Here is a 22,676-nt window from a genome sequence, read left to right as displayed (position 1 = left end):
AAATCATCCTCACTTTCAGCAGGCAAAGTTGTCATCTGTGTATCACGAGTTGTTAATGAGTCTTCCTCCAGTCCTGATGCCACGTTCTTCATATAATCCAGTTTCTCAGATTATTTGCTCAGCATACAAGTTGAATAAGTATGGTGAAAGGATACAACCTTGACACACTCCATTCTTGAGTTTGAACCATGCAGTATCCTCTTGTTCTGTTCGAACAACAGCCTCCTTTCATAGGTACAATCATATGTTCTGGAATTCCCATTCTTAATGTTATCCATAATTTGTTATGATCCACGTAATCACATGCTTTGCATAGTCAATAAAACATAAGTAAACATCTTTCTGGTATTCTTTGCTTTCACCTAAGATGCATCTGACATCAGCAATGATATCCCTCATTCCACATACTCTTCTGAATTCAGCTTGCATTCCTGGAAGTGCTCTGTCAATATACTGCTGCAACTGTTTTTGAATATCTTCAGTAACATTTTACTTGCATGTGATATTAATGATATTGTTTGATAATTTCCATATTCTGTGGGATCACCTTTCTTTGGAATGGATACAAATATGGATCTCTTCCAGGTAGTTGGCCAGGCAGCTGTCTTCCATATCTCTTAGCATAACCAAGTGAGTGCCTCCAGTGGAGCATCTGTTGGTTCAAACATCTCAGTGGTTATTCCGTGATTCCTAGAGCTTTGTTTTTTTGTCAATACCTTCAGTGCAACTTCGGCTTCTTCCTTCAATACCATTGGTGGTTGATCACATGCCACCTCATGAAATGGATGAACATTGACCAGTGACTCTGTGTATTCCTTCCATTTTCTTTTGATGTTTCTTGCATCATTCAATATTTTGCCCATAGAAACTTTCAGTATTGCAACTTGAGGTTTAAATTTTTTCCTCAGTTTTTTCAGCATGAGAAATGCTGAGCGTGTCCTTCCCTTTTGGTTTTCTAACTCCAGGTCTTTGCACATTTCATTATAGTAATTGGCTTTGTCTGCTTGAGCTGCTCCTTGAAATGCTCTGTTCAGCTCTTTTGTCTTGTCATTTCTTCCATTTGCTTTAGCTACTCTCTGCTCAAGGGCAAGTTTCCGAGTCTGTTATGACATCCATTTTGGTCTTTTCTTCCTTTCTCATCTTTTTATTGACCTCTTGCTTTCTTCATGGGTGATGTTCTTGATGTCATCACACAGTTCTTCTGGTTTTTGGTCATTGGTGTTAAATGCATCAAATCTATTCTTTAGATGGTCTCTAAATTCAGGAGGGATGTTATCAAGGTCATATCTTGGCTCTCATGGTCTTGTTTTAAATTGTCTTCAACTTCAAGTTGAACTTGCATATGAGCAGTTGATGGTCTGTTCCACAGTCAGCTCCTGTCCTTGTTTTGACCGAAGATAACTGAACTTCTCTATTGTCTCTTGCCACAGATGTAGTCAATCTGATTCCTGTGTATTCCATCTGGTGAAATCTACGTGTATAGCCATAGTTTGTGTTGTTGAATAAAGGTATTTGCAGTGATTAAGTTGCTGATCTTGCAAAATTCTGTCATGCTATCTCCAGCATTATTTCTATCACCAAGGCCATATTTTCCAACTACCAAGTAACTCTTTTTGGTTCCAACTTTTGCGTTCCAGTCACCAGTTGGTGCATAGATTTGAATAATAGTAGTATTTACTGGTCTTCCTTGTAGGCATATGGATATTATCCTATCACTGACAACATTGTACTTCAGGATAGATCTTGAAACAGTCTTTGTGATGATGAATGCCACGCCATTCTTCTTCAATTTGTCATTCCCGGCATAGTAGATCATGTGGTTGTCTGATTCAGAATGGCCAAAATCAGTCCATTTCAGCTCACTAATGTCTAAGGTATTTATCTTTATGCTTTCCATTTCGTTTTTGACAACTTGCAATTTTCCTAGATTCATACTTCATACTTTCCATGTTCCAATTATTAATGGATGTTTGCATCTGTTTCTACTCACTTGGAGTTTTGCTACATCAGCCAATGGAGGTCCCGAAAGCTTTACTCTAACCATATCATTAAAGTCATCTCTACTCTGGGGAGTCATCTCTTTCCCAGTCAAATTTTGAGCACCTTCTCACCTAATAGGCTCATCTTCCAGCACTATATCAGACAGTGTTTCAGGGCTATTCATAAAGTTTTCCAGTAATATATCAGACAGTGGTTCACTGCTATTCATAAGGTTTTCACTGGCCAGTTGTTTGAGAAGTGAATGGCTTCTTCCTTCTTCTGAGTCTGTCTGAGCCTGGAAGCTCCGCTGAAACCTATGCACCACGACAGGTAGCCCTGCTGGCATTTTACAACACTGGTGACATAGCCTCCAGCCTCACAGCAACATATAAGCCACCACAGGATGACAGACTGACAGACAAATTCATCTCCCTTAGTTGTTCCAGCCCTCTGCACCTGCCCTCTGCACCTGGTGAAGATACCTTTATACAAATATACACACAAGAACAAGACTGTTATTTACAGTGTTGTTTTTTATAGTAACAAACTACAATTTTAATAAAATGCAGTGGAACTGTGGCTATGTGTACTGGTAAGAAAGGCCTCCAACATAGATTGTTATATGAAAAAAGCAAAGTACATTAAAATTTTACAATCTTATTTGTGTAAAATATGTTATTTATGTATTGTGTTGCTGTATGACAGAAATGGTTACATACCCGGCTGTTAACCAAAAGGTAAGTGATTTGAGTTTACCCAGACATCTTGGGGAAAAAGGCCTGGAGATCTACTTTTGAAAAATCAGCCATTGAAAAACCATATAGAGCATAGTTCTGCTCTGACACACATGGGGTTGCCATGAGTTAGCGTCAGCCCAACAGCTGGTTACTGGTATGTGTGTGTGTTTATGATACTTGTTCTTGACTATCTCCATGTAACTACCTAGATAATCTGTATAAGTTTTGAAAAGATACACAACAAACTCTTAGGTGATTGCTTTTAGGAGTGGAGTTGTTGAGTTTGGGAAGGAAGACTTTAACTTTGTTTTTATATGTTTCTGTACCTTTTAAAAATACATGTGGATTTTATAGTAAAATAGGCTTAAAAAACATGTTTAGCTTCAGGATTCTGGAGATACATAACGAATTTAGTTGGGAGCTGTCAACAGTGTATGGCTTTTCTGCTTACTCATAAAGAATTGAGTAATTTTCAGAATCATGAAATGTTTCTAGACCGCAATATTGCAGTTTTTTTTTTTTTTCACTTATCAGTCATGCAACTGTTGGTTAGTTCAAAAGAATATATAATAATCAGATATGCCCAATGTGAAGCAAACACTTAGATCATGGAATATTAGTCATTTCTGAAAAAGTAGTAATACTCATTATTTTGAAGGTGCCCCCATTAATGCAACTGAATAAAAAATTTGATAGGCTTTGGAAAGCCTCCCTTTTTTGTTACTGTGTTTCTTCACTTTTTTAGATATCTGTAAATTTCATTATTTCGCAGAAGTTTGCAGACACGGATGTTTGCTTTTTCTTTACTTAATTGCCATCTTTATTCTAGAGACTTTACATACTATGTATTAAATGTTAGAGTAAACTTGCCAGTTATTTTCCAATTTACAGAGCTGCTTATCTAAATATAGCAAATAGCAAATGTTTGGTAATATAAACCCACAGCTACTGAGTTGATTCCAACTCACAGTGACCCTATAAGACAGAATAGAACTGTCTATAGGGTTTCTAAGGCTATAATCTTTACTGAAGCAGACTGAGACATATTTCTCCTATGGAGCAGTTGGTGGGTTTTGAACCACAGCTGAACGCTATTTGGTAGTAAAGCCACCCCATAGTTTGTGCTACAAACAGTCTTATAATTTCTAATTTGATCCCTTATTTCACTGGGCTGACAGGAAAATTCTGCCTCATTCTTTACTAAGGTTCAGCCCACCAATCACAGGTTGGGTTAAGGAGCTGACACTGTGCCAAGATATTGGGATAGGGGAGAACAATCTGGTCCTTTAGGTATTTGTTCAGGTGAATTACTGCTGAACCAGCCCTCATATTTATCACACTGTCCCTTCAGATGTGGCAGTTTCTAGCCACATGACTGTCTCCTATTTCTGTGCCCCACTGAGGACAGAAACATCTGCAAAATTGTCTCTGGGTTTGTCTGCCAAGATACTATATTCACAGCAATATTCCATCTGAGGTTATGTGTCCTCTTCTAGATAGCTCTCCCAGGAAATCCCAGAAGCATTACCCTCTCTGTATACACAAGTGGGAACACAATATTCTTTCTTCATTCCAGGAAAATCTTTCCTTGTAGATAAAGCCCTCACCCCTTGTTTCACACATTTTATCTATACCCAATCAACTCATCTTGCTATATATTCAAGACATTTTTACCTATATTTACACTCCTCCTCTTGCCAGTCTACGTAGTTCCCCTAATTTTTTTTGTACCACAGCTGACGTTGACCTGTTTCTTCTTTGTGCTTTGCCACATCCTACTTCTTGAGCAGTGACCACAGAGCCCACTATATCTTAGGGGGGAGGAAGGGAAAGCGAACTATGAGGAGAAAAAAGTTGATCTTTCAAAATACCTTGCCATAGTTTTCTTAATGCTTAATTGCAATTGCTCTCACTTTATACTTTAGCAGTTTTATCAGTCTATTGATGTACTTCTGATGGTTTACACACAGTCCAATACTCATTTCTTACCTCTTTACTAAAGGCATCTCATTTTGTGCAGCCACAAAATTTTATAATTTAGAAATTATTCTCTGGTGTTCTCAATCTTTATTCCTAAAGCATGAGATAACATGCTCATCAGTAGTAGTGTCTTTAGTAAACCTGTCTTAAGGAAGTAGTTTTAATATGCTTCCGCAAAGAGTGGATAATAACTTCCATGCCCCTCCTCCTTTCAAAAATGACTCACTGGAAATGTTTTTTCACTCTAATTTTTTTGCTAGATAGAACAGGCATAGGGTTCAAAATGCAAGAAGTATAGAAGAGTATACATTGAAAAGATTTCTTCAAGCCAGTGACACCAGCCACTCTGCCTCTCCGCATAAGGAAGCAATATTGTGTAATTAGTATGTATCCTTCCAGAGAAGTTTTATTAATATGTTATATGTTAATATGTTGTGCGTGTGGTGTGTGTGTGTGTATACAAGAGTGCCTAGGTGGCGATTGGCAGTTCAAACCCATCCAGAGGTACTTGGAAGACAGGAAATCTATTTCTAAAAGTTTGCAGACTTGAAAACCCTATGGAATAGTTCTCCTCTGCACATATGGGATCACCATGAGTCAGAATGAACTCAACAGCTAACAACAACATATATTCATTTTTGCTTACATATACATAATAAATGCACATTTATTTTCCCCTTTTTACTATAGGTCTATATTACTGTTCTGACTAATTATTTGGTTCACTGGTGTATCTTGGAGAGAGACCTTTCTATATTAGTACATAGAGAACTTTTTATTTATTTATTTAATACACACCAGAATAGTATTTCATAGTATAAAAAAAATGCTGCCATCAAGTTGATTTCTGACTCATAGCCACTCACTACCCTTTAGAACAGAGTGAACTGTTCTATAGGATTTCCAAGGCTGTAAATTGTTAACGGAACATCTTTCTTCTGTGGAGCAGCTAGTGGGTTTAAATCAGTGACCTTTTGGTTAGTGCTTTACTATACCACCAGAGGTCCTTAACTCCATGATGTGTTTGGTGCCTTCTAGTCAGCTCCAACTCGTAGTGACCCCATGTACAACAGAACAAAACACTGCCTGATCCTGTGCCATCCTCACACATGCTTGAGCCCATTGTTGCAGCCACTGTATCAGTCCATGTCATTGAGGATCTTCCCCTTTTTTGCTGACCCTCTGCTTTACCAAAGGAGCTCTGGTGGCACAGTGCCTAAGGCATCTGACTGCTAACCAGAAGGTTGCTGGTTCAAACCCACCTGTCACTCGGAAGGAAGACCAGGCAATCTACTTCCATAAAGATTATTGCCTCAGAAACGCAATGAGGGTCGCTATGAGTGTGAAATGACTCAATGGCAGTAGGTTTGGTTGGTTGGTTTTCTTCTTTGCCAAGCATGCTATCCTTCTCTAGGGAATGATTCCTTCTTACAACATGACCAACATAGGTGAGACAAAGTTTGGCCATTCTCCCTTCCTAGGATATTGCGGTTGGACATTCGTTCTTCTAGCAGTCCATGGTGTTTTCAGTATTCTTCACCAACACCACAACTCAAAAACCCCTTCATTTTTCCTTATTCATTGTCTAGTTTTCACATGCATATGAGGCTATTGAAAATATGATGGCTTGGGTTAGGCGCACTTTAGTCTTTAACAGTTTAAAGAAGTCTAGAAGTCTTTTGTAGCAGATTTGTCCAGTGCAATATGACATTTGATTTCTTGACTACTGCTTCCATGGGTATTTATTGTGGATCCAAGTAAAAAGAAATCGCTGACAACTTCATTCTTTTCTCTTTTTATTGTGATGTTGCTTATTGGTCTGATTGTAAGGATTTTTATTTTTTTCATGTTGAGGTGTAATCCATTCTGAAGACTAGTCTTTAATCTTCATCAGTAAGTACTTCAAGTCACCGTCACTTTCAGCAAAAAAGATGATGTCATCTGCATATTGCAGGTGGTTAATGAGTCTTCCACCAATCCTGATGCCACATTCTTCTTCATATAGTCCAGCTTCTCAGATTATTTACTCAGCATACAGATTGAATAAGTATGGTGAAATGATACAACCCTGATGCACACCCTTCTTGATTTTAAACCATACAGTATCCCCTTATTTTAGAATGACAGCCTCTTGGTCTATCTACAGGTTCCTCATGAGCATAATTAAGTGTGTAGGAATTCCGGAGTTCTCTGCAATGTTATCCATAATTTGTTAGGATTCACAGTCAAATGCCTTTTCATAGTCAATAAAATATTGGTGAACATCTTTGTGGTATTCTTTGCTTTCAGCCAAGATCCATCTGACATGAACAGTTACATCCCTCGACCCACATCCTCTTCTGAATCCAGCTTGAATTTCTGGCAGTTGTGTCAGTATACAGCTGCAACTGTTTTTGATATTAATGACATTGTTCGATAATTTCCACATTCTATTGGATCATCTGTCTTTGGAATGGCCACAAATAGTGATCTCTTCCAGTCAGCCAGGTAGCTCTTCCAAACTTCTTGGCATAAACAAGTAAGCACCTCCAGTGCTGCATCTGTTTGTTGAGACATCTTAATGGGTATTTCATCAATTCCTGGAGTCTTGATTCTTTTTCCAGTTTCTTCTTCCAGTTTCTTCAGTGCAGCTTAAGACTTTTTCTTTCAGTACTATTGGTTCTTGATCATATGCTACCTCCTAAAACAATTGAACATTGGCCAGTTCTTTTTGATAGAGTGATTCTGTGTATTCCTTCCATCTTTTGATGCTTTCTGCATATATATGGAAGCTTTTGATTTCTGTATAGCTCTGGTGGCACAGTGCCTAAGGCACTTGATTGCTAACCAGAAGGTTGGCGGTTCAAACCTACCAGTCACTCCTCAGAAGAAAGATTGGGCTATCTACTTCCATAGAGAGACCGCCTTGGAAACCCCAGGAGGGGTCACTGTGAGTCAGAGATGACTCAACAGCACATAACAACAGCAGCAACAATAATTTTCCCCAAGCATCATAATTTTTACTATGTTTCCAGTTTAATTCTCCCCAATCCGGCATAATAAACATGAATCTTTTATAAGCAAACACATTTATGTCACTCCCTCAATTCAGTAATATCCTGTTACTCTTGGAAGTAAAATAAAACCTCTCAATATATAAGGTCCTGCATGGTTGGGAGCCTGCCTACCTATTTACTCTCCAACTTCATTTTCTTCTTCTCTTTGCCTTCTCATCCTCTGCCTGCACTGGTCTCCTTTCTGTTCCTTGAGCATACCAAGTAGTTTCTCATTTTATGGCTTTGTCCTGTTTCCTCTGCTAAGGAAGAACACATTCCAGGGAGAAGGAACAGAGAGGGCAGAAGCACTGGAATGAGACATTTCATAAAATTTACATTTTCTGATAATATATCTTTCTATAAGGTAGCATCTTGTTTATTCAAAATCATTATCACAATCTATAGTTATTTCATTTAGTTTGAATGTTAATTATCTTTCTGGCCCATCAGAATTATTCCATGAAGACAATGTTCTTGTCTGTTTTGTTCACCACTTTATTACAAACACCTAAAATAGTTGCAGACACAAAGTAGCTCCCCAATATATTTTGTCGAATGATTAAATAATTTATGAAAGCATTTTGAAAATTTGACATCAAAATAGAATTATACTCCTTACTGAATTTAATGGAGTTGGCCACTTATTTATCAGTATTATCCGTCTTACAGTAATCATTTATAATCTTGGAGTTAGAATCATTAGAATAAGTCATCCTTTTTATATCCTTAAGAGGATACAAATAAAACTCATTATTTGATGAATGAATAGCATCTTAAAATACTCAAAATGATTTCTTCTTTTGTATTGGCATCTTGAAGGTGCCCTGGTGGTACAGTGATTACCCACTTGGCTGCTAACTGAAAGGTTGTCACTTCCAACCATCTAGTGGCTCCACAGGAGAAAGACCTGGCAATCTGCTCCTAAAAAGATTACAGCTTAGAAAATCCTAGGTGATAGTTCTGCTCTGTCACATGGGGTTATTATGAGTCTGAATCAACTCAGTGACACCTAACAGCAACACTTATCATTTTGTTTATTCTTCCATCCTTCCACTTCTTAACCTTTTCACCTTTGCTTGAATCCAGTATAGTATCATGCTTTTGAGTTGATTATTATGGGAAAATGCAGTTCCAGATTGGCTGCAAATAAAATCTAGGATCCTAATGCATTTGTAAATTGGATGTTAACTTTTGTTTGTATACTGAGCAGCATTAAAGAATTAGCATAGGTTTATAATGTTTATAAGAAAGCTACAAATAGGATTCATATGTCAGTTAATTCATATGTCGAAAGTGAAATGAATCACTTAGCACCAAATAATGGAAGATGGTAAGTCATAATTAATGAAGTGAAATGGAAAATGTTTAATAAACAGTGTTTTCTATAGCTGAATTTTACAAAATTTAAGATGAGAGCTATGTCTGTAAGATGAGCTTTTACTGTTTTTCACATATTAAAATGTAAAATGATATCACTTCTACTTATATTTCAGTGTGACTTAGTTTGAACTAAACGTAAGTCTCTCATTATAACATCAGTTCCATGTAACTCAGAAGATCAGAAATACAGTGATCTTCTGAGCATTAACATACTGATTTAATTTAAATTGTTTTGGTGTTAACAATTGAACTTTTCCTCTTTCTTTTCGCATTAAGGATTCTGGAGTCTGCTTATAATATCCCTAACTGCAGGATTCTCCTGTTGCAGCTTTTCTTGGACAGTGACTTACTTTGATTCTTTTGAACCAGGAATGTTTCCTCCTACTCCCCTTTCACCTGCCAGATTCAAGTAAGTATTCTTGTCTCTGTTTCTTTGTTTAACCCATTCCAACTCTGTTAAAAAATACTAAAATAAATAGAAAAGCCCCTGCTTTACGAAATAAGATGTTGAGGTACTAGTCATTAGTCTGAAACATAAATGACAATGTTTTCAGCTTGTGGTCTCAACCTTTAGAAAAGTGGATACGAATATTTTAAACTCCATATGTAGATAATACATTGCCTTTTTAATAAAATGGAATATAAGAAAGGATGTAGGAACTTAAATTTTGCTGACTTTGTCCTTAGGGGGTGTAATTTCATTCAAAACATGTTTGTGAAGGCAAAGTTAATGTCAACAATTGGAAAGTTTTACTAGATTCATGCATGCATCAATGATGAGGCTTAAAATGACTTAATAATTGGTTTGGATTTTTTTTCAGGATTTACTTTGTGTGGTAATTAGTATGGATTTATACTACCCAATTAATGTGTGGAGTAGATTACATGCTTTTCATAGAATAACAATACTAAATTTCTTTGTTCTGTGTTTCCTCTCTCAAGGACTTTGAGAAAATTCAGTTGGTAGTGTTTGAAAATTCAATAGGTAGAGTTTATTTATGCCAAGAAAACTTAGATTTTAAATACAAACTACTGAATAAGAACTTCTCATATCTTTAGCGTACCAGTTGGTGGTTGTGTGAGTGGGTGGAGAGATTAGAAAATTCTGTTAAAGATATTTATTATAGTTGTTACTATTGTTACTACTGCCACCTCTAGCCCACCTCATGGATACGTTTTAGAGATTAAATAGAAAAATCTATTTGAGAGATTCTATAAATGTGAATTTATACCAATTATATATATATATAAAAAAAAAAAAACGCACTGCCATTAAGTCGATTCCAACTTATAACACCCCTAAAAGGGTTTCCAAAGGTACAAATCTTTACAAAAGCAGACTGCCTTATCTTTCTCCCATGAAACAGCCAGTGGGTTTGAACAACTGACCTTTTGGTTAGCAGATGAATGCTTTACTGCAATGCCGCCAGAGTTCCTATACTAATGATAGTTACAAATAATGACTGGGATCACTGGTTTTCGTTATTAATAAACTCCCATATATTTTGCCTTATTATATCTTTAAAATTTGTTGACATCACTTCAAAGGAAACACGTATATTCTTTTTTAAAGTCTTAACTATATATAAGACTTTGGGGGAAAAAAAAGACTTTAAAAAAGTGTATACATGAAATATATGTTGTATGCTTGCTAATAAATGTATTCTTTGTGTGTAACAGGGATGATGCTTAATTAATAATCTAAATTGATTAAGAGTTAGACTTAACAGTGGAATTAACATCCCGTAGTTTACATGAATATAATTCATCAGAAAGTTTATTTTGCTAAGTGATACAGCATTCTATTCAAATATGCATTCTTTTCTTGCCTGTTAACATCAATTACTTAAACAAGGCGTGTAAGTCTAATATAATGAGATTCATTTCAGAAGTTTTTTAAAAAGAAGAATTATTTTTTTCTGAATTTCATTTATTTATATTCTGCCTCTCCCCTGAACTCCTGCCTTACATTTCTAGCTACCTAGGGTATCTAGCTGGAGCTCTGGTAGCATAGTGCCTAACACACTTGACTGCTAACCAGAAGGCTGGTGGTTCAAACCTACCAGCCACTCCTCAGAAGGAAGGTTGGGCAATCCTACTTCTGTAGTGATACTGCCTCGGAAACCCAAGGAGGGGTCTCTATGAGTTGGGGCTGACTCGACGGCTGACTCGACATCACGTAACAACAGTGTATCTAGCTAACTGGATTTCAAAAGGCACCTTGCACTTAGAATGATTAAAACTTTAATCTTAATTGTAAAGATAGCAGCATTCACCAACTTATCAAGGGTTGTAACCCTTCTCACTGAATTTATTCCATCACCAAATCCAATCAATCCTGCCTCTTGAAATGTCTTTGGAAGACAGCTTCTTTACGTTGATTTTGTCCTAATTAAGGCCTTAGCCAGTGTATTTGACACCTTGATATCCTGTCCTCCTAGCTGTCACTCTTCTAACTTGCCCTGCATTCTACTATCTTTCTAAAAATAGATAAGTTACAGCTCTCCCTTGTTAAAAGTCTTCAGTGGCTTTCCCACTGCCTTCAAAGTAAAGTCCAACTCGTAAGTATTATAGCATAGCAAATCCTTCCCCAGATGACCCCACCCTACTTTTTCAACTTCACCTTTAGCTATTGCAGTGTACCCTACACGGTAACCACATGCAAATGATGTACTTTGAGATGTCGTGACTTTACTGTTGCTCTTCTGTCTTCTTGGCATGGCATCTTCCTGCTAAGCTGCTTTTCTACCACCACTGGAATTCAAAAGCCTTATAAATGTTAGAAGCTTTTTGGGTTAGAGAAAAATATTTCAATATTTTCTTAAAGATCTGCATTTCAAACTGAGGGCATTTTAACTATTTTTCTTTTAGGCATTAGAACAGATCCAGTGGTGAGGACCTCATTTTTCAGTGTAGTAATTAGTCATTCAGGTTTAATATGAGATAGTGTCAGATCAGAAACTTAAATTATAAATTTGTTAATACAGCCATAAAAGTATAGGTTAAATATGTAAATACATAGTTTTAATTTCCTTTAATTATGTTAACTAGGGGTAAGTTGATTTTGTATATGATAAATCAGCTATTTCATGGCAGTCAAACTGTAATCTAAAAATTGTCACATATTAACAGATACTACAGCCCCAAAGAAGGCATGTTATAAATGTAATGAAAGTTGGCGAAATTCAAAGTTTCATAGTGAAAATTTGCCCTCTAGTGCTTGTGGAAAATCAGCAATTACTTCCGAAATGTGAGAATAAGTATATTCTCTCTGTCACCAGTAGAGAGAGTGCTTGTAACAGGAAAACAACTTCTCTATCTTCTGCGAAAGTTGAAACCTTCAGACTTTATTTTCTTTGGAGTTGGACTGATTAATTATGTGCAGTATGATAATTTCATAAAAATACTTTCATAAGAGTTAAAAAAAAGAAAAAACAAACTCACTGCCGTTGAGTCGATTCAACTCATTTATTACCTACATAAGTGATGGTATTAATATGAAAAGTTTTCCTGGTTATATAAAAGTTATGCAGGTTCTTTGTATTAAACAAACAAAAGGTAAAGTAATGGAAGTAATCCATAATTAGAGAAGTAAGATATGTCTTTTTGTTGTTTTTTCATATTTAAAAAACTCAGATTAAGATCACAATGTCCATACTGTTTTGTAGTCTAATTTTTTATTTAACATTGTGTTGGAACATTTCCTATTCATTGTTTCTTTTGAATTTTCAGTGTTTTAAATACCTTTAGAGACCAATCATCATAAAAACTTTTTTTTTTCCCCAAAAGAAATCTAATATTAATTTGAGGGAACATCTAAGATAATTTACTAAAAGTCTGTTTAGGTAAGTAGAAACTAAAGGAAGGAAAGATACAGATTTTATTTCTTTCTGAGGTTACGATTTAGTTAGAGATACTCTTTATTTCTAGCTTCATGAATATTAAACATGAAGAGAATGAAAACTCATATTTAGTTGGTTTGTTATAAAGGCAATTTTTTGCTATCTTTTGCAGATTTAAGCACATGATCTTTTAAGTAAATAAAATAACAGAACCTTGGAATACCAATTTGATGTGGAAAATAAATTGAGAAGAGTATGTTAACTGTGGCTGTCAATGTGTTCTCATAGAAATGTATGCATTCATTCTAGAGTAGGGAATTCATACTAGTCAAGAGTAAGAAAGAAAAAAAATTAACATCAATAAATATTCAGTGTTGGATCAATAATTCACTAGGAGAAATTGGTATTATAAATAATACCATTACTTCATATTCATTTGACTCTCTTTGTTTCATACTTACTCTTTTATGCTTAATGTCTTAGAAACTTTCACTTTTTCATGAGCACAAGACCTTTAGGAAATGGTACCCACCAGCCACTCCTTGGAAGGAAGATTGGGCAATCTACTTCTGTAGTAATATCGCCTCGGAAACCCAAGGAGGCGTTGCTATGAGTCAGATAGATACAACTAGACAGCAGTGAGTTTGATTAGGTTTAAGGAGTTTTAAAAAACTCTGCAAGTTGTATTTTTCAGGCAGGTACTTAAGGGACTTCCAACAGGCATATTTCTCAAACTTTGTTGAATTAAAAAGATATCCTGCAATGTTGCATATATAGACTTCTCCTTTAGGAAGCAAGCATTTAAGTATTTGGGTCAAATATTTTTCTGAATACGTGGAAGACTTACTGAACAATTTGTTATAGTGTTAAAGAACAAGAGACAGGGGCAATAACTTTAGATTCCTTGGCAATATAGGCATTCCCCACTTCTAACTGCTTTATAATTCATTTTCTCACTCTTAAGACATTGTCTAGTAAGAATCTCCAGTTCATTTCTCATCAGTGTGCCTGTTCATTCATTACGTTTTGTCAGTGAATTCATGGCTGGCAATGATGATAGTATATGTATAGTCAGATTTCATTTTATGATTATCTAATTATGGTTTCCAGGAGTTAATGCATCTAAGTATGTAACCTATCCATGCAAAAATAATACATGTATAGAGAATGCAGAGCTTCAAATAATCTGGGAGTTCATTCTAGACTGGCACAGTGGCAATACCAAACTTTTATTTAAGTCCTCTTGATAAAGTAGGAAGTAGTAGAACTAGTGTTCTAGGATTACTAGGGATGTCTTAAAAATTAGGGTGAAAATTCCTCAGCCATACCCCTAGGTGTTATCATTCATCTAGGTCTTCCATTTTTTAACATATAAAGAAACTGAGTCCCAGGGAGTTTAAATGACCTACACAATATAAAATAATTTGCATGTGACATAGGTAGAACCTAACTGCAAGTTTATAGTGTTTTGCAATGCTCACTAGGCAAACTGCTCTGCATTATGAAATGAGTGGGAAGAACTTCACTAACTTATACCATATCATTTTATTGACAATTAACAGGTACTCTGAGCTTTTTCTGTGTAGCATTTTCTCATGCAATATTGCCAAATCCCGTCAAAGTCTGTTAACATCTCACTGTTTTTGTCCTCCCATTTTTTTTTCACATTACCAGTGCACAAGCCCCATCTAGTGGTGCAATCATATAACTGCAGTTTTATAGTTATTATGCATGCTCAAAATAGAAAGGAATTTGACTGCTAACCAGAGGGCTGGTGGTTCAAACCCACCAGCCACCCCTTGGAAGGTAGATTGGGCAATCTACTTCCATAGAGATACTGCCTCGGAAACCCAAGGAGGGGTTGCTATGAGTCAAATCAACTCAATGGCAGTAAGTGGTTTTTTTTTTGGTCTGATTATAATAGTGCCCACCTACCAATGGGGCAGTTCTACTCTGTCATGTGGGGTCACTATGGGTCGAAATGACTCGACAGCACTTACCAATAGTGTAGAAATGCTACATTATATCTGAAAATAAATTTGACAGAAAATGATAGTGTTTAACCCAAGGAGGGGTTGCTATGAGTCGGGGCCAACTTGATGGCACATAACAACATCAACAACGACTGATGGTTCTAGCCAAATGCACAGTATAGAAAGTTCATTAATATTTTAAGTAAGATTGGAAAAGATTAGTAACAATGGTATGTGAAAATAGTGAATTAAGTCATTAAATTTGTTTGCCTTGTACAACTTTATATAGTCAAAGATCAAGGCCCATAGTTTTAGAGAAGTTAAAAGTGTTCCTTGATTGCAGTCAGTAGTGAGAATTATAAAAGTATTATTGCTGACATGAAAAAATTTACATCAGAAGTCCAATTTAACACCATATACTTCTTTAACCTGTAAGTCAAGACTTTAACTTTGAAGGGATCTAAAACTAAAATAAATTGAGGCTTCCAAAATGAGCCCATTTTGTAAGAAAAGTTGATTTACGTGTTTTAAAGCTGGAGTTAATTTGCATAAATCAAAGACTACAACCTTCAGTATGGATTACTAAAACCAAAAAAATGAAACTCACTGCCATCAAGTCAATTCTGACTCAAAGTGACCCTTCCTTGGGTTTCTGAGGTAGTATCTCTTATGGAAGTAGATTCCCTAGTTTTCCTTCTGATGAGTGGCTGGTGGGTTTGAACCACCAACCTTCTGGTTAGCAGTCAGATGTCTTAGGCACTACGCCACCAGAGCTCCTTCAGTATGGATTATAACTCAATGTAAAAAAAACAAAAATCCTCACAACTGGACCAGTAAGCCACCTGACAAATGGAGAAAAGATTGAACTTGTGAAGGATTTCATTTTACTTGGGTGCATAATCAATGCCTATGAAAATAGCGATCAAGAAATCAAACAATATATTGGGTAAATCTGCTGCAAAAGACCTCTTTAAAGTGTTAAAGAGCAGAGATGTCGCTTTAAAGACTAAGGTGTACATAACCTAACACATAGTATTTTCAGTAGCCTCATGTGCATGTGAAAGCTGGACAATGAATAAGGAAGACTAAAGAACAATTGATGCATTTCATATATGGTATTGATGAAAAATACTGAATATACACCATGGACTGGCAAAAGAATGAACAAATCTGCCTTGGAAGAAGTGTAGCCAGGATGCTCCTTAGAAGCGAGGATGGTAAGACTTTGTCTCACATACTTAAGTCATGTTATCAGGAAGGATCAGTCCTTGGAGAAGGACACCCTGCTTCATAAAGGGGCAGTGAAAAAGGGAAGATCCTCAACGAGATAGATTGACACAGTGGCTTTAATAGTGGGCTTAGACATAACATTGATTGTGAGAATGGTATAGGATCAGGCAGTGTTTGATTCTGTTGTCCATATGGTCACTGTAAGTCAGAACCAAACTTGAAGGCACCTAACAACAATAAGGATATAAAGTGGCAAGTACCCATAAGGGGGCATCTAGTGATTTCCTTAGTATATTAGATAAAATTGTGAAGGGAATTACTAGTGCCAAGAAAGTTTATGTTAGTAAGTGTGGTGTAGTAAATTACATGGTATGGCTTTTCTAGCCATAGTCTTTATAACTCCCACTGTGCCATGAGCAGCTGACTAGCTGCTTGTTAAAGTCATCCACCTGGTGCAGCATGAAGTAATCTGGGAAATGTTGCTCTCTCTCAGGTGTGTAGAACTTGGATGTTGGGATTGGTTGGTTTTGCCACTCTGCCAGGCTCAAAATGAGCCCTCCTAGAGGCAGAAGAGATCTCTCTGACTGCCGGCTGAGTGCAAGAGATGCCCAGCTAAGAGATGGCAGCAGTGGAACCAAGAGGCACAGGACAGGGTGTCAGGCTTACCTGGCCCACGGTGGCAGAGGCCAGGCCAAGAGGCCAAGGGCCAGAGAGACATGTCTAAGGGCACAACAGAGGAGAGACTGTTCTAATCCAAGAAATGTATCCTGAGCACCTTACTGAGCTTGAATTGTAGCCTGTTGCTTCTCTAATAAACCCCATAATCTGTGAGTTCTGTGTAGCCACTGCAGTGAATTATCAAATGCAGTGGAGTGGTGGTGGGGTGCTGCGAGAGGGATGGTTCGTGCCAAGATTGGTTAAGAGGGCTGAAGGGTGGCAGCCTGTCCGGCCTCATAAGAACAGACCTTGGCTACTGATGGTGATTCTGTCTTCCTCTTGTGTAGTTAGAGGAGGTCGGAAGATTGACCCTAAGGCGCCTCTTTGCCCCTTTAGCAGTAAGATGAGACTTGTTTTTCAAAAGAGATACCCATAGAGATTTATTTTTTCTAAGGAAAAAAAAGTGTGTAATATGGAAATTGAAGACCCTCAAAAGGTTTATAGGTGTTTGGGGATACTAAGAAGAAGATACTAAGAAGGAGCTCTGGTAGCGTAGTGCTTAATGCACTTGACTGCTAACCAGAAGGCTGGCGGTTCAAACCCATCAGCCACTCCTCGGAAGGAAGGTGGGGCAATCTACTACCATAGTGATACTGCCTCGGAAACCCAAGGAGGGGTCCCTGTGAGTCGGGTCCGACTCGATGGCAAATAACAACAACAACAAGAAGATAGGGTAAGGTCAAGTTCCTATTTCCCCTGTTGATGTGATGGAAAAGCTGGCACAAAATATTTCTTCACTGGTTAATAGTGTATCTTAATAAAACAAAGGAAGAAATGCTCCATGACACACATTATCTGTTTTAAGTTGGAGTCCTAGTGTTGTCTTATAGGCACTTTGTGACTATGACTTGATGTCACATGATTATGAGTCTACCCCAGGCACCACATAGCCAGGTAATTAAAACCCCAGAACCAATCTTTGAACTTTTTTTAACATGAATTATATGCACATCCCAATCATAATTCCTTGCATGTGTCTGTTATCTTGCCTTTGACAATTACGTATTAATGAATAGCCAATCTCAACTTGACTTCTATCCCAATATGTTAGCTGTTCTCTAACTGTGAGATGCAGTAGATTTGCTGGTCTCTTGTGCCTGGTGCACACAGACAGATCTCTCATTTGAATGGTTATCTTTGTCATTGTTTAATAAAAATCTGTTTTGATTAAATTTGTTTAGTAAAAATCTCTTTTTCCCCTACCACAAATGCTTGTACTTAAGGGTATCGAGGATAGGCTAACTCCCTGGTGGCTGAATAGCTAAGCAATTGGTTGCTAACTGAAAGATTGACAGTTGGAACATACCCAGTTCCAAGAATGAAAGACCTGGCTTAGAAAACCATATGGGGCAATCTACTCTGTCACATGAAATCACTATGAGTTGATAACCAACACAGCACCACCTAACAGTGCTATTATTGCGATCAAATGCTCCTGTAAATTTCAGTTTTCCAACTTAACACTAGTCAAAGGTTATATAAAAAGTATGATTTCTGATGAATTGGATATCTGAATCCAAAGCTTAGGTTACTGAATCATGTTAAGAAACTGATTAAAATAATTTCTCTTTTCTGTTGAGAAGTATTGTAGAAATAGCATGTCTTGAAGTCAAAGTGTGGTGTACATTTTGGAGACTATTTCAATTCTTAATACCTCCTTTGTTGACCTATATTCTAACAACAAGGGCCAAATTCAAGAGACTTCCTTGAATCTTAAAACTGAAGATGAGCCTTTTTAGAGGTTACAGTGAATTGTTTTAAAAAGAATGATCTCAACTTTGAGCATAAAAATCTCCCCTCGGATAACCATTTTGAATGATCAGAACTCAAGCAAAATATGATTTTATTGTATTTAGTTTTAAGTTGTAATTAGGACATGTACGTGAGGTTCCTCTTGAGTAATCATATCTGTGCCACTTCCTACAAAGAGGTCGATTGGAAGGCATAGTTTAAATATCCATTTTATAGAACTCAGAACATAAGTTCACTATTTTATATTGTGGAGAAGTTTGATGTTGGTTAGCTTTGTTCTGTAAATGCATTATTGGTTGTATTTATGATTTGTTTGATGTGGGGCTCATGGTCAAAATGCAAGGAAACATTACAGCTAAGGCACGTGCTAAAGTAAAGAGTGGTCATTTCACTAAAGCTTTCTTAAAATATAATGTAAAGCATTTGATTGGCATTCTACAGTATTTCATTGTTATATACAAACCATATACAAATTGTTCATATGCAAATATGCTTCCTTCTGATGGCTGCTGTTCTCTCTCAGTTGGATCATTCTGAGTTAATCTACTTTTCTATTCTTCTTTCAGTCATAAATGACATTAGATAAGTATCCAGACACTCAATTTGAGAAAACATATACTTTTAATTTAATTCATATTTAATTTGTATATAAATTATAAGTTAGGGAGGAAGAAGAGGGAGTAAGTTGATTCTTTGAATTACTTCTTGGTAAACTCCTTTAGGAAACTATTTTACAAACTAAATATTAATACATGTGATCTAATACCATTTTTGCATGTGTTACTTTATGCACTAAAGCTTCTGGGAATAGTTAGATGCTGAAATATTTACATTTCTGGTAGCATAGTGGCTGAGACACTTGCCTGCTAACCAGACTGCTGGCAGTTCAAACCCACCAGCCACTCCTCGGAAGGAAGGTTGGGCAATCCTACTTCCGTAGTGATACTGCCTCGGAAACCCAAGGAGGGGTCGCTATGAGTCGGGTTTGACTCGACGACACATAACAACAACAACAACAACAGCATTTGTATGAGAATATGTATTTGTTGTTGCTATTGTAAGAAATAGCAGACACTGAGTAAAATATTTAATGTGAATTTCCTGGAAAATTCAGGATTTAGGGTTGGCATTCCTGTATATATATACTTTTTCTACTCAACATTTAAGTTTATTCTTCTGTACCTTATTAAAGAGTTTCACTACCTTGTTCTTTTTGACATTGGGGGCAGGGCTTTAGTTCTTGAGGGTTTAGGGCAAATAAAGTAGTAAGAGAAAAGGATTATTTTTTTTTTTTTTTTTTTTTCCTTTTTTTTAAATTGTGATTTGGGTGAAGATTTACAGAGCAAATTCACTTTCCATATAGCAGCTTACATATACTTTGTCTCATGATATTGACCACAGTTTACCATAATGCAACAGCTCCCCTCCCACTTCCTCCCCACAGTTACCTCTTCCTGGTGTCCATCCCTCCATGGACTCCTGCCCCCTAAGCTGTCTCCCTGTGTACAGGCAGCCCTTCTTTCTCAATGATTGTTCTCTCCAAGGAGTGTATCTACACTTCAGGTAAATGTTCAACTCATATGCCTGTCTTCTGTTTGGCTGGAAACCACAGGTGTGGGTTCAATTCCAGACCTGAAGGGCAGCTAGGGGCCATAGTCTCAGTGGTTCCACCAGGCTCTATCAAACCAGCAAACCTGGTCCCCCCTCCTTTTTTTTTTCTCCAAATGATTTTGAGTTTAGTTCCACATTGTTTTGCCTCTCTATCAAGCATCTGCTACACAGATCCCCTTCCAAGTGGATGACAGTGGTAGGGTAGTCATATAGGGTGCAGATTGGATGGTGTACCAGTCGCTAGGACTAATTGTTTCCATGAATTTTGGTTTTCTTCATTCTTCTTTGCTCTGTACTACTCAAAGCAATCTATAAATTCAGTACATTTCCCGTCAAAGTTTCAATAGCCTTTGCAGAAAAGGAAAAGCCAATCCTCCAATTTATATGGAAGGGCAAAAGGCCCTGAATAGCCGAAGCAACCTTGAAAAAGAAGAGTAGATTCACACTTCCTTATTTTAGAAAATACTGTGAATCTACTGTAATCAAGACAGCTTGGTACTAGTACAATGATAAACAAATAGATCAGTGGAATAGAATTAAATGTCCCAGAAATAAACCCAATCATTGATGTCAATTGATGTCCGTTAAATAGGGGAGAAAATAATTTTTTCAATTAATGCTGCTGGAAAAACTGTATTTCCACAGCAAAAGAATGGCTCAGGATCCATATCTCACACCATATACAAAAACTAATTCAAAATGGTTCAAGGACTTAAATGTGAGAATTAAAGACAAAAAACTCTTAGAAGAAAACAGAGGTATTGCTATGAGACCTAGTTTTTAACAATGAATTCTTAGATATGACACCAAAAGTATGAGTAGCAAAAAAATAAAATAGATACCTGTGACCTCTTAAAAATTGTTCATCAAAGGACTATATCAATGAAGAAACAACCTACAGACTAGGAAAAAATTTTGGGGAACCATATATCCGATAAAGGTTTAATATTCATAACATATAAAGAACTCTCCTACAGCTTAACAATAAAAAGACAAATAACACAATTGAAAAATGAATAAAAGACTTGAATAAATATTTCACCTAAGATAATAAACAGATATACAAATGACCAACAAGCATATAAAAAATGCTCAACATCATTAGCCATTAAAAACCAAAAACTTGCTGTTGAGTCATTTCTGACTCTTAGTGACCCTATACCCATTAGGGTGATACAGTTCAAAACCACAATGAGATACCATCTGACCCCAAGAGAACGGCTAAAATTTTAAAAAATAATAACAAATATTGGCAAGGATGTAGAAAAATTAGAACCCTTGTCCTTTGCTGGTGGCCATGCAAAATGTTACAGTTGCTGTGGAAAAGCATTTGGCAGTTACGAAATTGAACGTTTAACTCCCATGTGGCCCAGCAGTTACAATCCTTGCTATATACCCAAAAGACTTAAAAACAGGAACACAAATAAAAACTTGTACAACAGTGTTCATTGCAGCAATATTGAAAGTAGCCAAAAGGTGGAAACAACTGAAATGTCCATCAGCAGATGAATAGATAAACAAAATGTGTGTGTGTGTTTGCACACACACACACACACAGTGGATTATTACTTAGCCATGAAAAGAAATGAAGTCCTGATATATGCCACATGGATGATCCCTGAAAATGTTAACACTGGGTGAAGTAAATTAAGTCAGTTTCAAAAGGACAAATACTGTGTGATCTCACTTAAATAAAATAGGCAATTATATAGAAACCAAAGTTGCTTAGTAGATCAAGTATTGGGAGGGAGGGGAAAAGGGAGAGCTGTTTCTTATGGGGGTACTGAGTTTATTGGTGATGGAATAATTCAGGAAAGGATAATGTTAACTGTTGCACAATATGGTGAAGGTAGTCAATTCACAAAATTATGTAAAAATTGTTGAATTGGCAAATGTTTTGTTACATGTATTTTTACCACAATAAAAAAATATATGCTGGTATAAATGTTATTATTGTGTGTGTCTGACCCTATATGGCAGAGTAGAACTGCCGCATAGGGTTTCCTAGGCTATAATCTGTACAGGAACAGATTGCCAGATCTTTTCTCCCAGGGAGTGGCTGATGGGTTTGAACTGCTTACCTTTTGGTTAGCAGCCAAGTGCTTAACTATTGTGCTAATGTTTATTGATTGTGTGCTATATACCAGGCACCTTATATTCATATCAACTTTGTAAGGGTAGACTTGTTATTTTCATTTTCTGCAGTTGGAAATTTAGGGTCAAACCCCTTGTAAGTTGCAAAGCTGTCACTCACACCCATGTCTGTCTAACTACAGACCTTGAATTCTTAACAGCTAATTGGGACCATATAAGTACTTTTGGAAGGAAGATGGGGCAATCTACTTCCGTAATGATACTGCCTCAAAAACCCAAGGAAGGGTCGCTATGAGCCAGGTCCAACTCGAGGGCACATGACAACAACAACAAGAAGTACTTTGT

General features: G+C 36.7%; 1 protein-coding gene across 1 annotated transcript in view; it reads left to right on the top strand.

Moving 5' to 3' along the window:
* Positions 1-22,676, top strand: part of ARL6IP6 (ADP ribosylation factor like GTPase 6 interacting protein 6) — a 37,336-nt gene that overhangs the window by 9,553 nt on the left and 5,107 nt on the right. Inside the window, exon 3 of the mRNA XM_007934924.2 lies at positions 9,389-9,521. Coding sequence (XP_007933115.1) covers positions 9,389-9,521 — 133 coding nt within the window. The remainder of the gene's footprint in view (positions 1-9,388; positions 9,522-22,676) is intronic.

The sequence above is a fragment of the Orycteropus afer genome, unplaced genomic scaffold (genome assembly GCF_000298275.1).
Source record: "Orycteropus afer afer isolate SDZICR_OR568_19922 unplaced genomic scaffold, OryAfe1.0 scaffold00023, whole genome shotgun sequence".
Taxonomy (NCBI): Eukaryota; Metazoa; Chordata; class Mammalia; order Tubulidentata; family Orycteropodidae; genus Orycteropus; species Orycteropus afer.
This window is presented reverse-complemented; position numbering and strand designations above follow the sequence as displayed.